General features: G+C 34.6%; 1 protein-coding gene across 1 annotated transcript; it reads right to left on the bottom strand.

Moving 5' to 3' along the window:
- Window positions 1-302: 302 nt before the first annotated feature.
- Window positions 303-20845, bottom strand: LOC125654045 (interferon-induced protein 44-like). The gene is made up of 7 exons (XM_056144088.1): window positions 20739-20845; window positions 17270-17801; window positions 16436-16491; window positions 15421-15618; window positions 4115-4261; window positions 2298-2469; window positions 303-1511 (listed from the first exon to the last, which is right to left on the bottom strand). Exons 2-7 carry the CDS (start codon window positions 17790-17792, stop codon window positions 1234-1236), a joined length of 1374 nt encoding a protein of 457 aa, XP_056000063.1. The 5' UTR covers window positions 17793-17801; window positions 20739-20845; the 3' UTR covers window positions 303-1233.
- Window positions 20846-24803: the final 3958 nt, after the last annotated feature.

Below are 24803 nucleotides of genomic sequence, written 5' to 3'. Positions count from 1 at the left end.
ACTATCTGACAAGTCACCACAAAGATCAAACAAGTCGACAAAAAGATCGGACAAGTCAACTAAATATCTGACAAATCAACGTAACGATCTGACATGTCAATATAAAGATTTGACAAATCGACATAAAGATCTGACAAGTCGACATAAAGATCTGACAAGTCGACATAAAGATCTGACAAGTCAAAATAACGATCTGTCAAGTACAAGGCAGCGATATACTACAATACTTTCCTCATCTAAAAGAAGTGCCCCAAAGAGAGAGATACTTTAAGACGCTTTCAAATTAAAAATCAAAGAATATAGACTCTGAATAATGGAGGATATTTATCAATGAATAATCGAAGTATACATGTTTATATACAGTTGGAACTATTATAATTTCATACTTAGTAACTACAGTAAGGGACTTCAAATTAGCAGATTATATCAATGTGAACAAGACATTGCTCAAAGGCATAATGGGGAAAAGAAATATAATTAATCATAAAACATTCTCAATTAACAAAGTCACATAGCGGGATTTTTACGCAATCATTGATGAACACAAGTTCATAAGTTTATGCCGTCTCTGAAATCGTTTTGTAAAGAAATATTTAGAAAAGATGGGATAGTTAGTATATAACACTATTACTCATTATTGGTTTTAAATTTCACGTACATGTAATTTGATATACTACAAACACATAATAAGAATTAAAAGATATACACATGTAAAACTTACACGGTACCATTTGTGATGCACCAGATGCGCATTTCGACAAATAATGCCTCTTCAGTGATGCTCAAGCCGCAACATGTCACACAATGGGTCAAAATGAATACAGTAACATAGTAAAACAATGTAATTTATGGTAAACAAGTAAAAAACTATTTCTAAGAAGAAACAAAATAGGATAACATCATCATGACGGTTATTGAGAATAAGTTTTCTCCACTTTACCTCACAAAATTGACAAGGATGATGAATATCTCTAAATCCTGAAATAAGTCTTCATTTCTACATACATTTGTACTGATTTTCCAGCGTTGACATACATGTACGATCTCCAATCCAGTCTCTCATACAGGTATTATTTCATGATGTTTCGAAATAAATACGCACCACGGTGGTGATTAGTCATCAATTTATTTGACAAAAAAATCAGACTTCAGATAACGCTATACCTAGTTTGTATTCTACATGTTTCACAAAATGTTGACTTTGGGCACAAATAAAGGCTATGACCTACGACCTCAATTTTCAAGTTCATACTGGTTTTCCAAAAAGTCGTCTGCGAACATGAGTGCCTGGTGTAGTGCACCTAGAGCCAATATGTTAAGATTTGTTTGAAGTTTGGTTTCCTTTTCGTAATTCTGCACCGGTAAAACGTGGGATCTCGGGATACCAATGACGTCAGCCACCCTGCTAACAGCGCTCTGCACAACTTCACTTAGGTACACATTGCTTATGTCTTTCTCGACAAGTTTACATACTTTGTCCATTTTGGTCAAGAAAACAAGTTGAGGTGCACCTACATTCGTAAGAGATATGTATAGCATAAATAGTCCGTCATTTCTGTAAATTTGAAAATAACCCAAGTATGAAAGTAGAAGATGTGAAAAGTTAACGAAAAACAACCAGAAACATTTTCACCACATCTCAAGTGAACTCAAGAAAACCCATAACATGATAAAACACGGTGTGTGTTGTTTTCCTCTTAAAGGGACATGGACACGATTTGAGCTTAAAAATTTCAAATATTATTTTTCCATTTTTAATGTTTACAAGGCTTAAGTATCTCTAATGGTCAACAAAATTTGAAAATCAGTTGTTGAGTTACAAGTGAGGTACAGCACTCACAATACTTGGTTATGTAAACAAGGCTCGTGTCATGTTTTTGTTTACATATACTGTAGATCGTTTAATAGAAAATAGTATTTTTAAAACACAAAAGTGATGAGCAAAACAGTAGAAACTATTTAATTGTGTTCAGAATGAACTTGTATATTGAAAAAAAATCTGTTTTAAACGAAACTGGTACAAGTGCATATAACCTATGTAAACAAAAATATGGCATGAGGCTTGTTTACATAACAAAGAATTGTGAGCTCTGTACCTCCCATGCACCTTGACAACAGATATTCAAATCTTTGCTAACCATTAGAATTACCTTGGCCTTCTAATCATTAAAAATTGAAAAATAAAAACTGAAAATTTTCAGCTCAAATTGTGTCCATGTTCCTTTAAAATGCAAAATGAATCGTTTTGATGCAAATTGGTTAGCCCTTCGAAATATATCGTGGAAATGGACACATACCTCTTTCAACCACAAACGTTTTCATTTCTTTTAGTTTTTTAATTATCCCTTCTGGTAAAACATCAAATGTGCTTCCATCAATGACAAAAACAACAGCGTGCATCCTGTCCTTCAGGGTCGGATCCTTGATGAATCCGGGTACTTTTGGTGTTGCTTTCTCTACTGGGTTGAACTAGGGAAAACATATATAATAGATAAATATATCTGTAGACATGACATCCTAACTTTGGGTCAAACGTATGTGACAAACTCATTTGATGAAAAGGTGAAGATAACGAACAGTGATCAATCTCACAATTCTTTTCAAGAATAAAAAACCTAGAAAAAGGCAAACTTGGACCCCTGGACACATCAGAGGTGGGATCACGTAACTAGGAGGACTTAATGATAACTGGAGAAATCAAAAGATCTGTATGGAACGTTGCAAGAACTCAACTCCAAACTCGAAAAGTAAAAATACAAAACATAGACATACGAGAGCACAAAGTATCCAAGCGTATGTGCATTCATTGTTACATATACCAAGGTAGCTAGACATTTGGATTGATTGATTGATGTTTTCCGCCACACTCAACAATTTTTCAGTTATATAGTGGCGCCCAGTTTTTATTGGTGGAAGAGAGAACCCAGATACAATGTACCTGGGAAGAGACCACCGACCTTCCGCAAGTAAAGTGGGAAACTTTCACTTACCGACGCGAGCGGGATTCGAACCTGCGCCAAGCAGAGGTAAGAGGCCGTGTGATTTTGACTTTTGGAGGTCCCGGGGTAATATTGTCTTGAACTTCCATAAATCAGATGTTTTAATATGTTTTGCAAATTACAGAACAAGTTTATACCAATAAGCAATGGATAGTGATGAATAAAACAGTATCTGTGGTAAAAAAAAAAGTTGCATACATGTACATAGATGTAAATCTAGCTGTATTGAACCATTTTACATTTGAATGACGAATTGCATTATCTGAAAACCTTTGAAATACATTATTGCATACGTAATTTATCACTTTGTTCTGCACCTGTCATTCATTTTGAAAGGATAATGTATAGTTTGCGATTAATTACTGTAAATATCTTATACTCAGCTGACTTCATTTTGAAAGATGTTAAACCAATCTCTGAGTTTTAAAAGTTTGATGAAAAATTGATTTTGTTTTGGTTGTAAATTTGATGTATGAAAAGTTGAAATAACAAAACAGTGATCAATCTGATAATTCTACAAAGAATCCGGAATCTAGAACAGGGCAAAGACGGACCCCTGTAAACACCAGAAGCGGGATCAGGTACCTAGGAAGAGAGTCTTTATAAATACAGCATTTGAAAAAATAGCGGTTTTCTATGATGTTGAAATAAACAGCAAACAATTGCAATGACGTTTTCAATAAAACATCGCCAGCAGACGATAATGTTTAATTTTTGACATCATGTTACATGTGCAACGAGTGATGTATAATTGTTAGGGTTTTTTGCTTAACAATTTTTAAAAAAGATTGGAAAAAAGATGGACCTGAATTCGCAATTTTCACCTAATCAATCTTCAATAGTCATCATGTTTGGATTATTGTTCTCTCTCTCTCTCTCTCTCTCTCTCTCTCTCTCTCTCTCTCTCTCTCTCTCTGTGTGTGTGTGTGTGTAAGCTAGGCCAATAGGGGCATACAACTAAAAAACAATGTCTTCAAATTACACAAAAGGATACATAAAATCATGTCAGTTCAATATCTACTCATCAAAATCAAATTCTTAGAATCACTCACAATTTTAACCTTTTGTTTGATACTTTTGTGGTATACAGTTTGAATAACAAAAATATTCCATACAGTGTAATGATTGGGCAGGTTCCCGTCCAGGATAAATCCCAGATCTTCACTTTTGATGGAGAAGCCCTCCTCTACCCCTCGTGTGTCACATATCCGGAATTTCAGGTAGGTCTTTGTTGCTGGATTTCGGACTCGAAATTTTTCAAACTGTTATGTAAAAAAAAAAAAAAATTCAAAAATAAAAAATAAGTATACAATTATTCAAACTTTATTTCCCAAGATATTATGGCCGTCATTAGGGATGTACCTTAAGGGTGTAGCTGTTTGGTTGCAAAACGTTCCACTAGAGCATTTCTCATCCAAGAAAGGCGAATACAACGAGCAGTGATCAATCTCATGACTCCTATAGGCAGTATAGAATAGAGAGTTGGGCAAGCACGGACCCCCAGACATACCACAGGTGGGATCAAGTACCTAGGAGGAGTAAGCATCCCTTGTCAACCGGTCACACCCGCCGTAAGTCCTATATTTTGATCAGGTAAACTGAGTTATCCGTAGTCAAAATCAATGTGCTAAGAATGGCCTAACAATCGGTATGAAACAGATCAGACAACATTTGACCCAATGATGAGTTGTATTGGCTAACTAGATCGTTATAACTGATAACAGCTATATATTTGCAAAATGCTGACTTTGAACGAGACTGTTGTAACCCCTGCACCATCAACGTGCGTGTAATAAGCCTGGCCCGATTTATACAATGACCATACGCAGAACAAGCTCTTGCATATCGAATCAGTTGAGAAATACAAACAGTATATGCATGTGATAATGGAATATTATTACATAAATATGGGAAATTGACGATGGCTGAAATCATCCCGTTGTCATAAAGATAAGTTGTTAGCCTGCCGTTAATATCTACTCTCAATAAAATATCTAAGTATGAAGCAGACACCACAGGTGTCTCATATGGAGACATTACCATTGCCGGTGAAGGGCTTCAGAATTTAGGTCTATGCTCGGTCCCTATGGCCTTTGAACAGGGAGGGATTTTTCTCGTGTCACACCTGCTGTGAGGTGGTGACTCGGTTTTTGCAGTCTCATTTGAAGGACCGCCCAATAAGTAGCCTTTTACGAAAAGCAAGGGGTACTGAGGATCTACTCTATCCCGGATCCCCACAGCACTCTTTAGAGATTAAAACAGCATGGGAAGAAAAAAAGGTATCTGGTAACAAAAAGAAACTGATAAACGTTGTTTGAAAACCTCACACAGGGCATTGTTAGACTCCTAAATATACAGTTCGACTGTTTCACCGGATACCTGTCTAATCCGACATACTAGTAAGCATAACCTGTCTAATTCGTACATTGTATAATCGAATCCTTACCTCCAATTTCCTTGTTCTGTACACTGTAACCCGATATACGTTAAACTCTATCTCCCACGGATTAGACAAGTTCCACTATATAAATATAATGCTTAATATATACCACTATCAAAAGCTTTCAGTCGAGTTCGTTCCCACATATCATTGGCAGGGTATTTGACTGTTTTATAACCCGGTTGAGAACAGCTTTTATAATAAAATTAACAATATCGTAAAGATGACATTGATCAGGTTCGATATTTCAGTAGCTACTTTCGAATGACTTTTTAATTAATGACATGATAAAGGACTGCTCCGAAAAGTTCTAAATTTGTAAACCTGATGTACATCGGTATGAAAACAGCCATTTTATTAAGGCCTCTAACACTTGGAATTAGTAGCCTGAAGTCTGAATCATCCATCCACGATGACGATATTTTGTGAATCCGCTTTTCTGTATAGATTTGACATGTTTACTGCAACTGTACGTACATGCAAAACAAAGACTGCAGTGGTTACAGTTTGAAATTTACATAGAGTTTCTGAAAGTAATTACTACTACAGTATATACAGGTACATATTATACAGGTGACTCTCGATAACACGAAATTCAAGGGATCTTGATAAAACTTCGAGAGATCGAAATTCGGAAATATTCGTACTTAAGGATGTACGGGACTGACGATTTTGAAATTACCGCGCAACTCCGAATGACGTAAATAAATCCTATGTCGTTCGCATCTACTGTTTGATTCTGAGTCCATATAAGATAATATCTTCATTGTATTTGATTTTATAGATATATTTTACATAAGCTAAGTTAAAAATATTATTAGATTCGAAATAAAAACAATCGCGTAAATTTTACAACTTCAATTACTTTTCGGCAATGTAAACATAGTGTTGTCGTCTGAGACACTTTTGACACATTCAAATTCAGAAATGCGGGGAAAACGCGGATTTCAGTCAGTTAAAGCGATCCAGCGTTACGGCAAGGTTTCTTTGGCCCAAAGAAGACGATGGAAAGCTGCTTTACCAAGACACCAGACGTCGGATCATCTGTATCCGCAATCGCAGGCGCATGACATCTGTTCAGGTTTGTCAATCACTGTTAACAGGTTAATAAATTAATGCCGAGTACGCACATCAAATAAGAAGGGGAAAAATTGTTCAAGTGCAAATCTTCCCAAAAAGTCCACGAAAATCGATGCTTAAAAAATAATACTGAAATTTAATAGGGTATGACTTCACCGCTGCACCGGCGCTTGTCAATGTCAGTTGATTGTTCCTAGATCGACTTTATAGATCTAGACCAAGCTGAAATATTTAGCGTAACCTACAAAGTGTATTATACAAGCGTCTGAGTATAAATATATTTAAGTACTTGTCAAGTTTTAATATACATCTCTATAAATTTCAATATCTTTTAGGGGGAGGGGTTATATAAAGCTAGAATATACACAATAAATCAGTGGCGGATCTTTGGTTTTACATAAATTGACGAGTAAGATTTTTTCTTTCTTAGTTGATGTCAGCAGTACAGAAAATAGAGACAATATAAATTTCAATATCTTTTAGGGGGAGGGGTTATATAAAGCTAGAATATACACAATAAATCAGTGGCGGATCTTTGGTTTTACATAAATTGACGAGTAAGATTTTTTCTTTCTTAGTTGATGTCAGCAGTACAGAAAATAGAGACAAGACACTATAAAAATCTACCACCGCATACAAATTATACAAACCCAGTAACATTCTTTGATTTATTTTCACTTAGTGCAACACACAGCATAGTGCCATAAATGGGTCAACTTTTATTTATTTTGCTATATGATTCATTGAATACAACCACTTCTTTAAATCATTTTCATCCACTTATCCAGATTCAATTCATAGTAACTTTTACACCATTAACAGCACAAATATCTCCAGTATCTGATTTCAGTGCCTTATTTTTCCCCTGTTGCAGCCATACATATATTATCTGATTGTAAGAACAGGTTTTTGCTCGATTCTTAGAAAGGAATATATAAGGAAATGGAATGATAAATTTCATTATTCAGGCATTTTTTCTGCAACTGGTGTTTGTAAAAGTTTTTGAAATCATGAACAACATTTCATCCAGATCAAATGTTTTGTGATAAATGTTTTAGATTTCATAAAAGTTAGAGTAAAAATGAGTTTAGAATGATTATTAAAACAAAGGTTATTTTTCATGAGTTGTAGGTTGTATGCCAGCATGAATGTGTTGAACAATGAAAAGAATATGAATTGTCACTTAGCTTTCTTCGGCCCCAATATATTAACAATATGTTTGTGTATTAATGAGGCTAAAAATAAAAATATGTTTGTTTCCCCTTGTCCGGCCGGGTCTAAAAAAGGGCCCGTGTAAAAATTTTTTACCCAAAAATCGTGCTGTTTTTTCTAATTATCATTTCCGGAACAAAAATCGTTCTAATATGTTATTAAGTACATCTGTTTCTACGAAGTCAAGAACAAATGTTTTGGTTTTGTTTTCAATGTCTTCTTTGAAAAGATGTAATGTTTCTATGTAGGTATTCGTAAAGTAAACCAACATATTGCATCCACTGAGTGCATTCGCACTAATATGTCCAAGAATATGAATTATAAATGCCAACAGACATGTCAATCCAGTGACCAACATAAAAACAAGCTCAACCAAGGCATGGCATACTCTTCTTCTAATGTACAGTATTGAAAATGACTATCGGTGCTCTGAGCTGCTTTTTCATAGGTGTTTCCAATAAACATTTTCCAAACAAAACCCACCTGCTTGCCTGGTCTGTTTCAAAAGTCAGACCCGGGGAAGGGGAAACAAACATTCCTTTAAATATGGCCTGATCTTTTATGCACATGAGTCATGTGATGCATGTCAGCACTCAGGTAATCATTAAGGTTATGAACCTCTTGTTACGATATTCTGAATTTTATTTCAGGACATTCATCAATGATAGTGACATTCTCTGGAAAAATAGTCAATTTATCAACAAGGTCCAAATCCTGTCGTATATACGCTCTTTCTCTTAACTCGAAATCATCACCCCCCTCACATGAGTGCAGCATCAACTGGCATGGAAGTGCAAAAGGGATGGAAAGTGACATGATAGCAGAGATGGTTAAGGATGTAAATGATGGACCTGTCTGCATAAAAGCCATTGTTGGTGATGAGGATAGTACCACAATATCTAGGCTTCGGGCAAACATTGACAAAAATATTGGAAAAATATCTGATGCAAATTATGTGAAAAAAATCTTTGGGAACCATCTTCACTCTGTGAAGGAGCACAAATCCTTAACATTCAAAGTTATTCAGTACCTGCAAAGATGTTTCAACCACATTCTTGCACAAGGAAAAGGATATGCTACAAGGATAGGCCTCAATCTTAAAACTCTCTCCTTTCATCCATTTGGAGACCACAGACTTTGTTCTTCAAGCTGGTGTCGATTTTTAGAAAATCCAAAAGAAAAGTACAACTCTCTGCCCCATGGCAGACCTTTAACTGATAAACACTTGCAGAGTACCATCCAACACATCATGGAGACATACGCGATGAATGCTGAAAGGTTGGCAACTTTAGGAAGTACCCAAGGAAATGAAAGTTTTAATCGATTGGTTGCATCCAAGGCCCCAAAAGCAAATCACTACAGTTCCTCATCCAGTCTCAAGTTCAGAGTAGCTGTTAGTGTACTAGAGAAGAATGAAGGACATAAATATGTCATGCATGTAAGAAATTTCATACACATTTGATATGTGTACTAATTTCTTTAAAATTCAATTTGTTCCAGTTATGATTAATTTGAGTTGTAATACTCACTTTATTTATCTAACCTACCTCACTTTTGTTTTTAAGGTTAATCGCCGTCTAGGATTATCACCAGGTTACATTACACAGATATTAGCTAAGATCAGAGACATTCAACACAAGAAGAGGAAAGCGATTGCCAATACATTCAAGGCTAAACACAAACGACGTCTTTTGAAATCAAAAAGGTACGTATTAATTTATTGGTTATTTTATGCCCCTGTAATCAGAGATTTAGGCGCATATTTATTAGTTTTGGTCTGTCTGTCTGTTTATTTGCAAAAATAACTTTTGAATGGATGGTGATATGGGCTTTCATTTTTCATATGGGTATTTCTTGTGGCAAGACTTTTATATTTATTAGCCATGTCTTATGAATGATTGTTGATAGGACTTTTCTAGTACGTATATGTATTCCTTTTGACCAGACATTTTCGGTACCAAAGTTTTTTATCGTAACCATATGGTTTAATATGATTTTATTCTTAATGACTTTGCTGCCATAAGGGAGCATCAGTGTCTTACTAACATATCTTGTACTTATCTCTGTCAATTTTCATATCATTTACTTGCAGGCAACAGGGTAATGCTTCAAAGGAGGTAAGAGAGGGTGTTACCTATGCTGAGGGAGTAAATTTTCAAGACATACAATCCAGTGAAGTGCAAGAAATACCCCCTCCATCCCATCAACCATCGTTGGAAATGATCCCATGCAATGAATTTGAATCTTTGGACAAAGTTATTTTTGATATTGAGGCAACAGGGTTAGGTAAATGTACATGTATTTACCAACTGTCCTTGCTTGATGAAATTATTTTTATCATCACAAGGAATAATTGTTACTGTAATGGACTCATCATAAGTAATTGTTATATGACAATTCTTTTACTACCTGTCTGACCCAATTACTAAAACAAGTGTATTTTGATTTTACAGCCAGAACATCACACATATTGCAGATATCAGCAATTAGGGAAGAGAGCCACTTCAACCAATACATTCTTCCAGGAAGACCAATCAGTGGAAAAGCAGAAGAAATCACAGGTTTGAAAATGAATGGGTTAAAAATGTACCATAACAACAAAGAGGTTTCTTCCGTGCCAATCAAACTTGGACTAATGCAATTTCTTGACTTTTTAAGTACTGACAAGAAAACAGTAATTACTGGCCACAATATAATTTCCTATGACCTCCCAGTATTGATGAATGCATTCCAGAACTGTGGTATTATCAACAAATTCCTTGACAAGGTTCATGCCATATGTGATACTCTTCAACTCTTCAAAATTATTAGTCCAGGACTTAAATCTTATTCGCAAGTAAACCTTTATCAGCATTTCTTGGAAGAGGAATATGCAGCCCATGATTCATTACAGGATGTTGTTGCCCTACAAAGGTTATTACATCACGCGGAACCAAGACGTGGGGTGACGCAAAGCCAAACTTTGTCTTCAGATTCCTTTATCAAAAGAGCCGATTACAATGAAAAAGCCAAAATCAACATGTCAACTCTTTCTCCGTTAACTGACTCTAAGATCATCTCGAAGGGAATGTCTCATTCCATAGCCTACAGTGGTTTATCATATGTACATCTCCAACTTGCATATCGCAGAAATAATCGTCAGGGAATTATGGATGTGTTGATGGAAGATGGTAATGGAAAAGCACGTGTGACGCGTTCTAAAAAAAATTGTGGATTCTATTTCTGACTTCTTTCAGTCCAAAGACCCAGAAGTTTAAATTGATATCAAAAGAGCCCTATATGTTAATCTGTTGATAACTTGATGTACAATTTTTCACCTTGCCATCTAAGAATTTATGAACAAATGAAGATAACAGTGATCAATGCGAGGTGAAGATAACGAACAGTGATCAATCTCATAACTCCTATAAGCAATACAAAATAGATAGTTGGGCAGACACGGACCCCTGGACACACCAGGGGTGGGATCAGGTGCCTAGGAGGAGTAATCTCATAAACCTATAAAGAATACAAAATAAAGAGAATGGCAAACACGGGCCCCTGGACATACTGGGATCAAGTACCTAGGAGGAGTAAACATCCCCTGTTGACCTAATACAAGGATTGTGCATTCTGTTTCCTGATTAGGTAGTAGTTAACAGAGGAATAATAACAACCACAGACTTTGCAAAATGCTGACTTTAAACAATACTGTTGAAACTTGTTTGAGAACAATTTATGTGTCACTAACTTGCCTGGATTTAAAAATTGATCATATGCACAGCATGGATTTGACCATTGAATCAGTTGTTAAGAGACATTAACAACATCTGCAGGTGATACTGGAATATGGGAAGTTGACAATGGAAAAACTGAAGTAATTTCATTTGTCATAAAGTTGTGTTGTTTGGTTGCTGTTGACATCTATAATGTATTGAAAGGAGAAGCAGATTTGGAATACTCTGTGATGTCTCTTCTTTCAAGTTTAAGGGTATGTTTGATGATCGTTACAATGGAAATGAACTCACAAACCTATCTGGAAAACAACCTTTTCATTTGAAATATAATTAATGCTATCCATTTCACCCAATTTTAGAATTTTTTATTTATTCTGATGTCAGTCATACACTTCCGTTTTTTACAGGTTTTGATTGTGATGTCTCCAACAAGACTAGGTTTGATGATTGTTACCATGGATACGAACTCAGGACATATGTCAAAAATGTCTTTGTTTTCGGTAAATATATATAATGCTATACATTTCACTCAATTTTTGGAATGTTTTGATTATTCTGATGTCAACCATACACTTCTGATTTTTACAGGTTTTGAATATGATGTCTCCAGCATGGATATGTTTGATGATTGTAACCATGGAAACGAACTCAAGGACCAACATGTATGTCAAAAATGTTTTTTATTTGCCTACAGATAAATATAATGCTACCAATTTCAGTCAATTTTTGAAATTTTCTAATGATTCTGATGTCAACCATTCACTTCCTATTTTTACAGGTTTTGAATTATGATGTCTCCAGTAGCGATATGTTTGATGATGGTTACCATGGAAACGAACAAACGGACCTATGTCAGAAATGTCTTTTTCTGATAGAATAGACATAATGCTATGCATTTCGCTCAATTTTAGAATTTTTAATTATTCTGATGCCAATCATACCCTTCCGTGTTTTACAGGTTTTGAACATGATGTCTCCACAAAGGTTATGTTTGATGATGGTTACCATGGAAACGAACTCACGGACTTATGTCAGAAATATCTTTTTCTGATAGAATAGACATAATGCTATGCATTTCACTCAATTTTAAAATTTTTTAATTATTCTGATGGCGGTCATACCCTTCCGTTTTTTTTTTTTACAGGTTTTGAACATGATGTCTCTAGCAAGGATATGTTTGATGACCATATGGTTACCATGGAAACGAACTCACGGACCTATGTCAAAAATGTCTCCTTCTGATAAAATAAATATAATGCTATATATTTCACTCAATTTTTTTTTTTAATTATTCTGATGTCAGCCATACACTTCCGGTTTCTGTACAGGTTCTAAATATGATGTCTCCAGCAAGGATATGTTTGATGATGGTTACCATGGAAACGAACTCACAGACCTATTTAAAAATGACTTTTCCTGTTAAATTAAAAATAATGCTATTTACTTTAATAATTTTAGAAATGTTTTCATTGTTCTTGTGTCAGTTCCACACTCCCATTTAGACAAATAGTAAATTACAGTAAATCATAATGTCTCCAGCAAGGGTATCTTTGATGTTCGTTACCATGGAAACGAACTCACGAACCTATCTTAAAAATGTCTTTTTTCAATAAAATGAATACAATGCTATCTATTTAACTCATTTTAAGGATTTTTTAATTACTCTGATGTCAGTCCCATACATCCTTAAGCATTAAAAATGTATAACATACATATAGCATATATAAATAAGACGAACATAGGTTTGTTGATTTTGATATTTAAAAGCAACGCTAGCTTTGCCAGCAGATTCAAATAATCGAATTCAAACATATTAAAAGTAACGCCTTTAAAACACGTGAATTGAAATAATGAAAACAAAGTTATTAAGAAACTGCAAAATGTCGAAGTGCAAGAACTAGTGGAGTGAAACATCCTTTTTCCAATACCTATATTCCTTTTTATCTGATGTGCGTAGTTTAAGATTTGAAAATTACTTCACAAATAATTCAAAGTGGACAAAATAATTAGAAATCAAATTGTGTTTTCTTTCTTTTCTTACAAAATTATATGATAAAACCATGTTTGATTTTGTGCATAATTAGTATACAAGTAGTTCATGTGTATACATGTGTGTATGTCCATGTCTGTTTACATGAATGCATATGTGGAAATCACCATATTAAAAACAAGAATAAAGAGGGTGTTGCACCAAAGCGGGAATTTTCCCTAATCGGAGCTCCGTGCTAGCACTCGTGACGTAGAACTGACCTTCATTCATATTTATACTCATTGCGTATTTGCCATTTAAATACCTGAAGGATTCCCCTAGTACTAGGGACAAGCCTAATGCATTTTATGTGTCAATACATTAAACATGTAGTCTAAACATAATTTTTGAAAGCGTGCAAATTAAATTGTCTTTCTTTTCTGAGTATCAGATACAATGTATACGGTTAAATGTTACGAGTGTATCAAATATTTAATATGTTGTACTTCTACAGTCTAAAAGCTCTTATACTCGTATGTATTACTTTCTACAACCAACAGTTGGCAAATGTACATAACTCTGACCACAAAACAAAATATGGAAAGTTTAATACGCATCAATAAAGTTCATGCACCTGAAAACATTGATTCACCATTATAGGAATTTACTACTGGAATACATATAATCTTATAACTCAAACTGTTTAACAGTTATTTACCTTGTTTGGCCTTAAAGTTTTTTTACTTTCAAAGCTTTGTAAAGTTCACAACGGTTTTTCGTAAAAGGCACCATGCCTTTGTCAACACCTTTCATTCAGGAAAACATACAAGATCTCGTTAGCAGCCTTGACTATTAAAACACAGATATTGCATGCTGTATTCGGCGTGTTGGTTGATAGTCCTATTCACAAACTAAACAGTGTCCAGGTTAGAAGCTTATTTCAAACTCGGCACATTGTAATAAACAGAGATTTGACACGAAACATTTTTAAAAACTAGATTAATTGATTGATTATTGTTTTACGTCCCTCTCGAGAATATTTCACTCATATGGAGACGTCACCACTGCCGGTGAAGGGCTGCAAAATTTCGGCCTATGCTCGGCGCTTATGGCCATTGAGCATGGAGGGGTCTTTATCGTGCCACACCTGCTGTGACACGGGACCTCGGTTTTTGCGGTCTCATCCGAAGTACTACCCCATTTAGTCGTCTCTTACGACAAGCAAGGGGGTACTGAGGACCTATTCTAACCCGGATCCCCACTAGAAGTGTGTTTCAATTTTAAAAAATCTAGATGGAAAACGTAATATGAAAAAAAAAAGTGTTCGTGAGGGATTTGAACTTGGTCATTTTAAAAATGAAAACATCGTTACCTATAAAAGTCGATGACCTTAACCACTAAACCACGTAGTAGACAATACATTACTATGGAAAATTAACGTACAGGTGAAGTTGAAAATATACCAGTAAAGTTGTTTCGATTTTTTGAAATTGACCAAAAAATGCCCTCGTGAAACAAAATTTCAAAGTGACAGTTTTTTAGTGGAAAACTTAAAGAACATGTTCTTAATAAATTTATTTTGTTTCACGGAGACAGGTTTTCTGAAATTCGGGGATACCCCTCCATTTTAACGCTAAAAATCATATAGATTGCTTATTGCTTGATTTAAACTCGAATTATATTTACTAATGGTTGTCAATACACGTCTTTTAAACTTATTTTCAAAAATGTTTGAATCAAGACATACGTTCGAATTGGTTTTATCATATTTGAATAACTCAATTTTATCGATCTTTCATGCAACGCCTTTAGGGAAATTAACACGAGACGTGCAACAACTTCTTTAAAATGAGGGAAACCTTTCAAGGGTCAGTGAGGGATGAAATCAGATCAAAAACATTGACTTATGGATATGCTTTACAATACATTGCTGATTTTCTTCTGAACATTTAATTCTAACATATACCAATACTAATTTTACAGTAAAAATTAACAGGTCCTTACACTTTTGGTCAAACTGTTCTCCGTACTTCCGGTGCATGCCCGGGACGACATCCTGCCTTTGAAGATAGAGTTTATGGTGTTTAGGAAGCTAGATTTCCCGGCACCCACTTGTCCCAACAGCAAGATGTTGGCCTCAGGAATATCCACCTCTTCAAACGGCATGTAGTTAGTGATAAGTTCTTTTAATTCTTCAGAAGCCTGAGAAAAAAACATTTCAAATAAAAATTACATTTGTTTTATTTCCGCACCAATGAAGCCTTCTATCAATCTTGAATTGAGACACTTATTTCCGTGGGATAAATCATCTCGGTTTAAGACACTTTTTCCAAAGGGTACATTATCTCGTTTTTTTTTTACGTGGGTGAATTATCTCGGTTTTTGACACTTATTACATGGGATAAAATTTGATAATGTCAGGTTAGGACAGTTATTTACGTGGGATACATTATCTAGATTGAGGACACTTATATCCTGGGGAGGGGGTAGTTAGCTTGGCTGAGGACACTTTTGCTTCTATCCGCGGAGTAAATTTACATCTCAAAGTTAGACACTTATTTCCACGGGATAAATTATCTCGGTTTAAGACAATTATTTTCGTGGGATAAATTATCTTGGTTTAGGACAATTATTTTCGTGGGATAAATTATCTCGGTTAACTTTTTCCGTGGGGTAAGTTATTACGATTTACGTCAATACTCAATACTGCTTTATCCTTTGTTAAGTTCATTGCCAAGACATGTGCGCAATGAAGCTGGCATCTACATGAAAATAGTTTAAAAACCACCGAAAGCTCACCTTATACATTCTCAATTAACCCTTTATGATGTCTTACCTACTGGTATACCGATATGACTGCAAAACGAGTGATCTATGAGTCGCTAGTCATATCAGGAGATTTTTTTGTGAAAGTCAGAAATGTTTATTTTTCAATTATGGTCTTTATGACGATTCTAGTTTTTACCATGGTTATCTATATTACACGTCTGTCTGATTCTTAAAAAATGTAGTTTTCTACCTTTAAAGTCCACTCGGGTGGATCCCTCCACGAGACATCAAGCTCTAAAGGTCCATCTACAAATATACAATTCATAATTATTAACTTTAATTATTAACGTACAAAAATAGCTTGATGAATTAAATAGATATCACTGCTCTATGATTTTTTCCCATGAGCAATAATGAAAGTTAATCCATTCTTTAAATTTTCAATTACTAAATTGAAATCATCATTACATAGTGGATATATATATATATATATATATATATATATATATATATATATATATATATATATATATCCGGTCTTTACATATCGAAATTAAAAATCAAAGACAACACGAAAGTGTGTTGCCTTTTTTAATATATAATCAAGCACGGGAATAGCAATGAACTCTTAAATGAACATAACTGCCTTAAGTGAAGAAATAGATAATATAAAGTACAGAAAATTTCACTTTATTTTTTTTGGATACCTACTTCCGCCCCTACTCGAGGTTGAACTCACGACCTGCGGAACATAATATCCTAGCAGCATGTAACCAGCGCGCTCAACCATCAAGGCAAGTCATATATTGCTATCCTCATCGAAAGCAAGTTTTGACTTGTTTAGATGGTCGATAATGACTATTCCATCCTGTAGATATATATGTGCAAAATGGAAAATTTCATAGACTGTAAATGATATAATAGCATTACAATGTAATGCAGTATGATATAATATAAATGTAGTACTGTATAATGAGACAGAATATATCAACAGTCGTCTCGGGGTTACTCACCTCTCACCTTTGATTCATTACTGTCTTTTATATGGATTATTTTGATGATGCTTGTAGATGTGGACATTTACCTTTGACCAGATACACCTCTAGATCTGTGACGTTGTTGTGTCCGTTGGCTACAGACTGTGCGTTCTCTCCTCCCATGTCATAATAATCTCCATCAAACAGACCGTCTGTACTCAGTGAGTAATAGCCGAAAGTTTTGTCAACAAAGTTATCAAAAGATCTCAGATTTTCAAACCATGGGCCGCTACCACTACTAAAGAAAACGTTCGTGTAGTTGTTCGTCTTTAACAATGGACACTTTCTGGGTTCCCATCTTTTATTGGTATAAAGCTTGAACAGAAATGACAGTTTGTCCATACACCAGCCTCCTTCACTCTTCCAGCTCAGTGACGTGTATCCCCCGTACACATTGTTGTCTGTGTTGTAGAAGATGGTCACCGTGGGGTCATTGTCGTCACACAACTCGTGAAATTTCTCAGGCGCTCCCCCATCCCTACTGAGTTTATACAGAAGCTCGAACTGGCTGTCCCGGCCTATCCACTCTGATAGCCGTTTTTTGACATTAAAATCAAATTTACCATCCATTATTGGTCACTAAAAAAGAAAATTTTATATGAGAGACCAAAAAATTAGGTTTTTACACATGGTTTTGATTACACAGGTAAGTCGACATTAATATGAGCATCTATGACAGTCAATTCTGCCTAGATGAAATCACTGCCACTGTCATCCTTACAAGATCACTAAACAATCTAGCGTGTTTCCTCTTTAAACTATCAAAGTTTGTTTTCTTAGAAGTTGTTTTATTATGTTTATACATGCTTGTTGAAATAAACAATAAATCATAATTTGTATGGTATTCAGGACCGAGGAATATTTGGAAATGACAATAATCATACATGTTATCTATCTATTTATGTACATGACTTGTATCTATCTATCTATCTATCTATCTATATATATATATATATCAATTTATCTCTCTGTCTGTCATTTCGCGAATATTGCTTAACGACAAGAAACACAATTCAGTAGTTTGTCTGTACACTATTGTTTTCCAAAGACGAATAAACTTTACGGTTCGTACATATTGGAACAGACAGAAATATGGCGGGTAGGATTGATTGATTGAATATTGTTTAACGTCCCTCTCGAGAATATTTCACTCATATGGAGACGTCACCACTGCTGTGACACGGGACCTCGGTTTTTACGGTCTCATCCGAAGGACCGCCCCATTTAGTCGCCTCTTACGACAAGCAAGGGAGTACTGAGGATCTATCGTAACCCGAATCCCCACGGGATTGGCGGAGAGAAGGGAATGGCCCTAAAGCAGATGAACCCTACACAAAATGGTTAATTACAGTATACAATGTAAAAGGTAGAACTGTGTAGTTAATGAAAGTAAATATATATATAAAAAGTATGTCAAAGTGAATTTTGGTATGTAAGCTTTTATGATAAATTACAGTATGGAAGTGTGTGTATTACATTACAGTATGCAAGTTCTCATAATTTTTTTTAAATTTAATTCAAATTTTAAAATGATAAAAGATGTTCTAATTGTTCATGCTACTTCAGAAGCAGTGATTGCGAATCTAATCCTTCAATTTCTGAACTGTTGGTGTAGGGTTTACGACGTGTTCATTTTGACATTATCTTATTGGGATTTTAATTTTTGTGTAAACAAATTTTTCATAAACGATATTTTTGTTCAGCCTCACATTTTAAAGACTTCGGAACTTGGTGCTGGTCATGTTACCTATAGCAGAGTTATACGTCACGAACTCAAGAAACACTGGTTGTTCTTCTGTCCTCATGACAAAACCATTGAACGGTGGAAATCAAATTAAATACCCTCTATAGTGGAGTTTTGCGGTGACCATGGATTCAAACTGCAGACAGCAGACTCGGAAATTTTCTGGGAAAAGTTCAAAATATATAATATCTGGTATTTCAAAGAATGTCGACGCCACCAGATAACTGAATATTTTTTTAGTGTGGCGGAAACAGCAAACAATCAATCAATGAATGTCGTGTAATAGAGTAGTTGTCATATTTTAACATAGCACGTTACAGTGGAAGGATTTATAGATATATTAAGAAATCCTGCAGCAAAATACATTGCAAACCACATGTCTGCTTATAATCATATTTTGTTTGTTTGTCTTTTTTTTAAAAAACATATGCATATTCCCCGTATTGGCAAAATATTTCGTACATAAACATGGTACATGTACATGTATATCATAAATATTACTGACATTAGATTACTAGTAGCTCAGTTAATTTCACCCTTTTATTACAAATTCCTTTGTGGTGTTACATACTTTGCTTGGAAATAATACCAGCAACTAAAACAACAGAGGTTATATGGTACTTTTTAATTCAATTATTACATTTTTCAATCAGATTCAGAGCTCGAGGAAATGATTAAGATAAATGGCATGTCAACTGATTTTTTCACATGTAATGTTGGGGTAAGACGGCGAAAAATTACCCCCCTTTTCAGGTGTGAGTTTTCTTTGATAAAATAAAAAAATTGATTCCACGAACAAGGGTGGAGGTGATGTGTTCTCAACATCATCAGTCCCTCGGCATCCAAAACTTCATGTTTTTCTCTTCTTCTTTTTTTTTGGTTAGATTGTTACATTAAATGGTTGAGAGAGAGAGAGAGAGAGAGAGAGAGAGAGAGAGAGAGAGAGAGAGAGAGAGAGAGAGGATAAAAGGTGTGAAGTGAGGACAATTTCTAACCATTTGACAGAAGTTGTGAGGACAGAACGTGCACTATGAGGACAAAATTCTATCCACCCAGTTACATGATACAAACTATTAGATTAGTGAAGACAAGTGGTGTGGGGACATGTTCTCACTAATATTCTCTCTCAAAACCATTTTTTCACAATTCCAAAGAGAGTACTAAGCCTAGATAAACTTTTTTAAGTGTCCTATCTGAGATATTATGTATTTTGAACTTTCCCCTAAAAACCGAATCCGATGTATGAAGTCCCAATCCACGGTCGCGATCGCCGCAGAACTCCAGTATTCGCACGAATTTTGCATTTATTTTTTTAATTAAAGATTTATTCTACACTTTTCAAATAAATGTTTTAATTAATATATTTCAGATCCAACTCTATTGATTATTGTTTATAATATATTAATAGCATAATACATTTAAAGATTATTTCCCAGTTTGAATTTCCCGCGATATTTCATGTGTGTATTGAACTATTCCCAGAATGCACTGTATTTTGTTTGACTGCCATCTTTATTAAACTTGTTAGACTGTTCACACGTGTTTCTCGATCTCCCGCACTAAACAATTATTTCGTGCAAAAAAACCAGAAGGTGAGAAACTTCTCGCGGCGCGGGGGCTTCTCTCGCTTGGCCCCAAATAAAACACCATATGCAGTTTTGTAATGAACTGACTACGTTACTATAGGTGGGGTATGAGGACACGCCTGACAGATCTACCAGACTGCTTAATTCTCACCCCTGTAAACACTCAGTGACATGCATGTGACTCACCTTCTTTCAAGTTCAATCTTTGTTGACAAAACTCGTGCCGATCTACTTTCGTTTGCGTTTCCCTTTAAAAGGGTGTTGCTAAAACGAGGAATGAAGAATGGAACAGAAAAATTATGTTTTTTCTTAATGCAATATTTATAAAATGAAAAGTAGTCTCTATGCCATTGTCGGTTACCCACGGGTGCTTCTATTCGATTATCTCCATCATCTATACATGTATATATTTACATCAAATACGGTAATTAAAATTTACATTTGTGGCTGAAATATGTTTTTCCAGTTTGTCCATTGATTTTCAAAGTCGGACAGTTTAGAATTACATATTGTAATGTGTCTTTCGATGCAGTATTTTGTTCTTAAATGAGAAATTAATCCATATAAGGTTGGGATGTTATTTTTACATAAGCATGAGAAAATATAATCTGCTTAGCATATAATATAATTGAGTTTTTATTTACCGGTAGTGGAAATTCACCCGAAATTATTTTAATAGCATTAAAACCAACTCTATTAGAGGTTGTTCTGTAAACATACATACAGTACGTCTCCCCAAAGTGGAGTTATTTTTCATACATGACAAAAATACACAAAATAGTTTCTGTCTTACTACATTGCAAAAATTGCAGATATCAGTGGTTTTGATATTTAATTTTTTAAAGATAATAATTAATAGGCCCTGGGAGTAATCGATTAAGGATCCTATACTGTAGCCACTGCACTGAAGAATCAAATGTACATGTAGTTTTAAAACAAATTTTGAAAATATCGTGCACACCTAAATCATTAACTCCACAGGGAGTTAACTCCCCTTTCTATTTGGGAATTGAAGTGGGAAGTACCTCAGTAATATTTAAACAATTATAAATAGATTTTGTGCATTTTTCATTCAGCAGAATAGTCTCAAAATAGAAAGGCAAATATGGAAAACAGTCCTTTACAGCATTAGTTCTATCTTTAGACACATATTTTAGGTACTTAGAAATAGCACTGCTGAAAAACACTTCTTGTTAAAAAATTACAGTCAGCTGGTAAAAAAAAAATCACCAAAATATGGCTTTATTCTAATTAAATCCAAGTTCAATTATCTTAGACAATATCTAGCTCGAATTATAAAAATGGGTTAAAATTGTTGAAATAAAATTGCATCTTTTTCATTGTTGTTGTCGGGTGGGGGAGGGGGTTAAAATCTCTAAATCATTGGATAGATTCATAAAATCTTTTCTTAAAGTGGCAGCCAAAATAAAAATAGAATTTGAAAGGGGTTAGATTACAATTTAAGTCTTTTTCAATATATTCATTTTACTATTATTTTTAATTTGTGAAACAACACACTGTCATAACTGTTACAATCGTCGGAGGGGGAGTGTGGTAAGAAATTGATAAAACTGGAGAAAAGGGAGCGGTATCCACCGGCAGGTCCTGATACTTGCATACTACATACGACATTCCATAATAAGTTATAAATATTGAAAATGCATATGCAGTAGTAGTATGAAGTACATATAATATATGTATACGAGCGTGTGTTCTCGGTATGATATATTTCTAAATCGAGTCTGGCTACTGACAAATACCTCGATGCTACACGGGTTTCAACAGTTTCGATTGAAGCCAGCATTTTGCAAATGATAACCTTATTTGCCAATGCAGCCTGTCGTTACTCGTTAGGTCGAATGGTGTGTGACGTGTTCCATAGGTCAATTGTTATGTCGTTCTTTAAATATTGATTTTGACTACGGGTTACTCCGGCGAGCGTGACCAGTCAACGAGGGGATGCTTACTCCTCCTAGGCACCTGATCCCACCTCTGGTATATACAGGGGCCCGCGTATTTGCCCAACTCCCTTATAGAAGTAATGAGATTGATCACTGTTCGTTATCTTATTTTTTTTTATGAATGGAGATATTGTATATATTAATAAGACACCGCGATATTCAATTGTTTTATGCATTTAAAAAAAAAGTTTTAGCCAATTTAGGCAATTGAATTGTAGACTGAACGGACATCAAATATATGAATACACGCATTAGTCAATCATTTAGTTGAAGAGAAGAACTTTTTACAATACTACTCTAAATTGTATTATATATTTCTTTCACATGACATGATTAATTAATTCAAATATCCTATGCCACAATACTAGAATATTTACTTAATGAAAATAAGTGCATACATTCAGAAATTAGCGCGTGCTTAATAGTTCAAAATTAAAAAAAAAAATGTGCGCATGTACTTGGACGTTATGATGCATTTATGTTAGCATTTAGTAATACGGTCATAGGAGGTGTGGTATGTATAAAATATAGCAATTATTAATGATCTTCTAAAGTCAACAAGTCGACTGCAGCACTCCACAGGCACGTAAAATCGGGGGGGTGGGGTAGGGTGTGTGTGTGTTACTGCTCCCTTTTTTGACAATGACCATTATTTGTTATTTCATAATGTAAAGTAGTAATAAACGATATGAATGAAGTTTGAGAGTTATGGATAAAAAGTATTTAGCGAAACATGAACATTTTATTTCACGCGGTTACAGGGTTACAGTAGGAACCGCCCTCCCCCGTACAAATTAGGATTTTGAGAAACCATCTTCTAATCCAATCCTAAAGAACTATATCAGTATTCAGACAACTATTCAAGCATCAATTCTTTGTTATACTGTAGCTATTTAGTTATTTCAAATATCAAATAAATTTGTCATTTCCTCTTACTATGGCCATACACTATCTAGACCGTAGTTTACAATATGATTCTGTTTCAATAGTTTTTCTCTCACTGTCTCAAACCCATTCACACCCACTGGACCTGTTCGCTCTGAAATTTAACATGAGACACATGTCAGTGTTGGATCCATATACTTTTCAAACAGAGGATCCCGGCCTAAGGTTGTACCCTTTCCACCCAGGGAAAGGGTGGGTGGGCGTTGGTTGAAGAGCCAAAATAGCAAACAAAAATGACTTAAAAGGTATTATATATCTTAATAACCTGTTATTACCATATTTTATGTTCTATATTGAATTATTTTTAGTCAAAATTGATATTTGAGTTTCTAAATCGTTTTGGGTCCTTTCATCCTTTTTTAAGGTAAATAAAGGAATTGGTCAATGGCCACGATAAGTGAAACTGCAGACAGTTTTACAATTTTCAGTCACTTGGAGCTATCACAGACTATAGGGTAAGAAATTCAACTTAGAAATGATATCTAATGTTGTACACATTCTATATGACAGTTTGTTGTAATGTGCAAACATTCTATTTAGTTGTACTGTGCCAGGGCCCAGGTAAAATTAGAGTAAAATATAATGGACATTTCTGTATATCGTAGAAAGTATACGGAATTCCTGGTTTCTGTTTATCATGGGAAGTATACGGAATTTCTGGATGAACTTTGGTAACGTATGTAATATTGATTGATTATATGTAAATATATTAGAAGACATATCAGAATTTCATGTGAATTGGTTTATTGTTGTGGGTTTTTTTTTCATCGGCGACCTTGGGTATCCTATATTTAGAGTTTTAAAATTTGAACCCAAGCGATATGATTGCTTGTGAGATTTCCATATCATTTACCCTTTATATTTTAAAGCTGTATGTTCCGTTGCTTTAAACTATATTTATTAAATGAAGCATTACATGAAACATACAAACAGATGCAAAATTAACAGGATTCGGAAACAAGTGCTAGCACTTATATAAATCCGTCTCCTATTTTACATTAATAAATCAGAATCGTGTTATGTCTATGGAAATGACATACATATGCGATTCGTCATTTACATACAAAATAATGATAAAACAATGGTGATGATAATGTGTGATGGGGTTGTGTGAATATTTGAACATCATTTAGAACATATACAAAAGGCAAATATTAGAATGCAAGCGAAAGTATTGCTGATATATCAGGTTTTATAGGGTACAGCAAATCTTTTACTTTGAATAATAAATTTATGTACTGATTGAAATATAGTTATGTTTTCAGATACTGATAAGTGTGAATTTCCAAAAAAGCAGAGTATTTGTGTTAATGTTACACAATTGTGTTAGATTTAAAAGATACCT

This window comes from Ostrea edulis, chromosome 7 (assembly GCF_947568905.1).
Source record: "Ostrea edulis chromosome 7, xbOstEdul1.1, whole genome shotgun sequence".
Lineage (NCBI taxonomy): Eukaryota > Metazoa > Mollusca > Bivalvia > Ostreida > Ostreidae > Ostrea > Ostrea edulis.
This window is presented reverse-complemented; position numbering and strand designations above follow the sequence as displayed.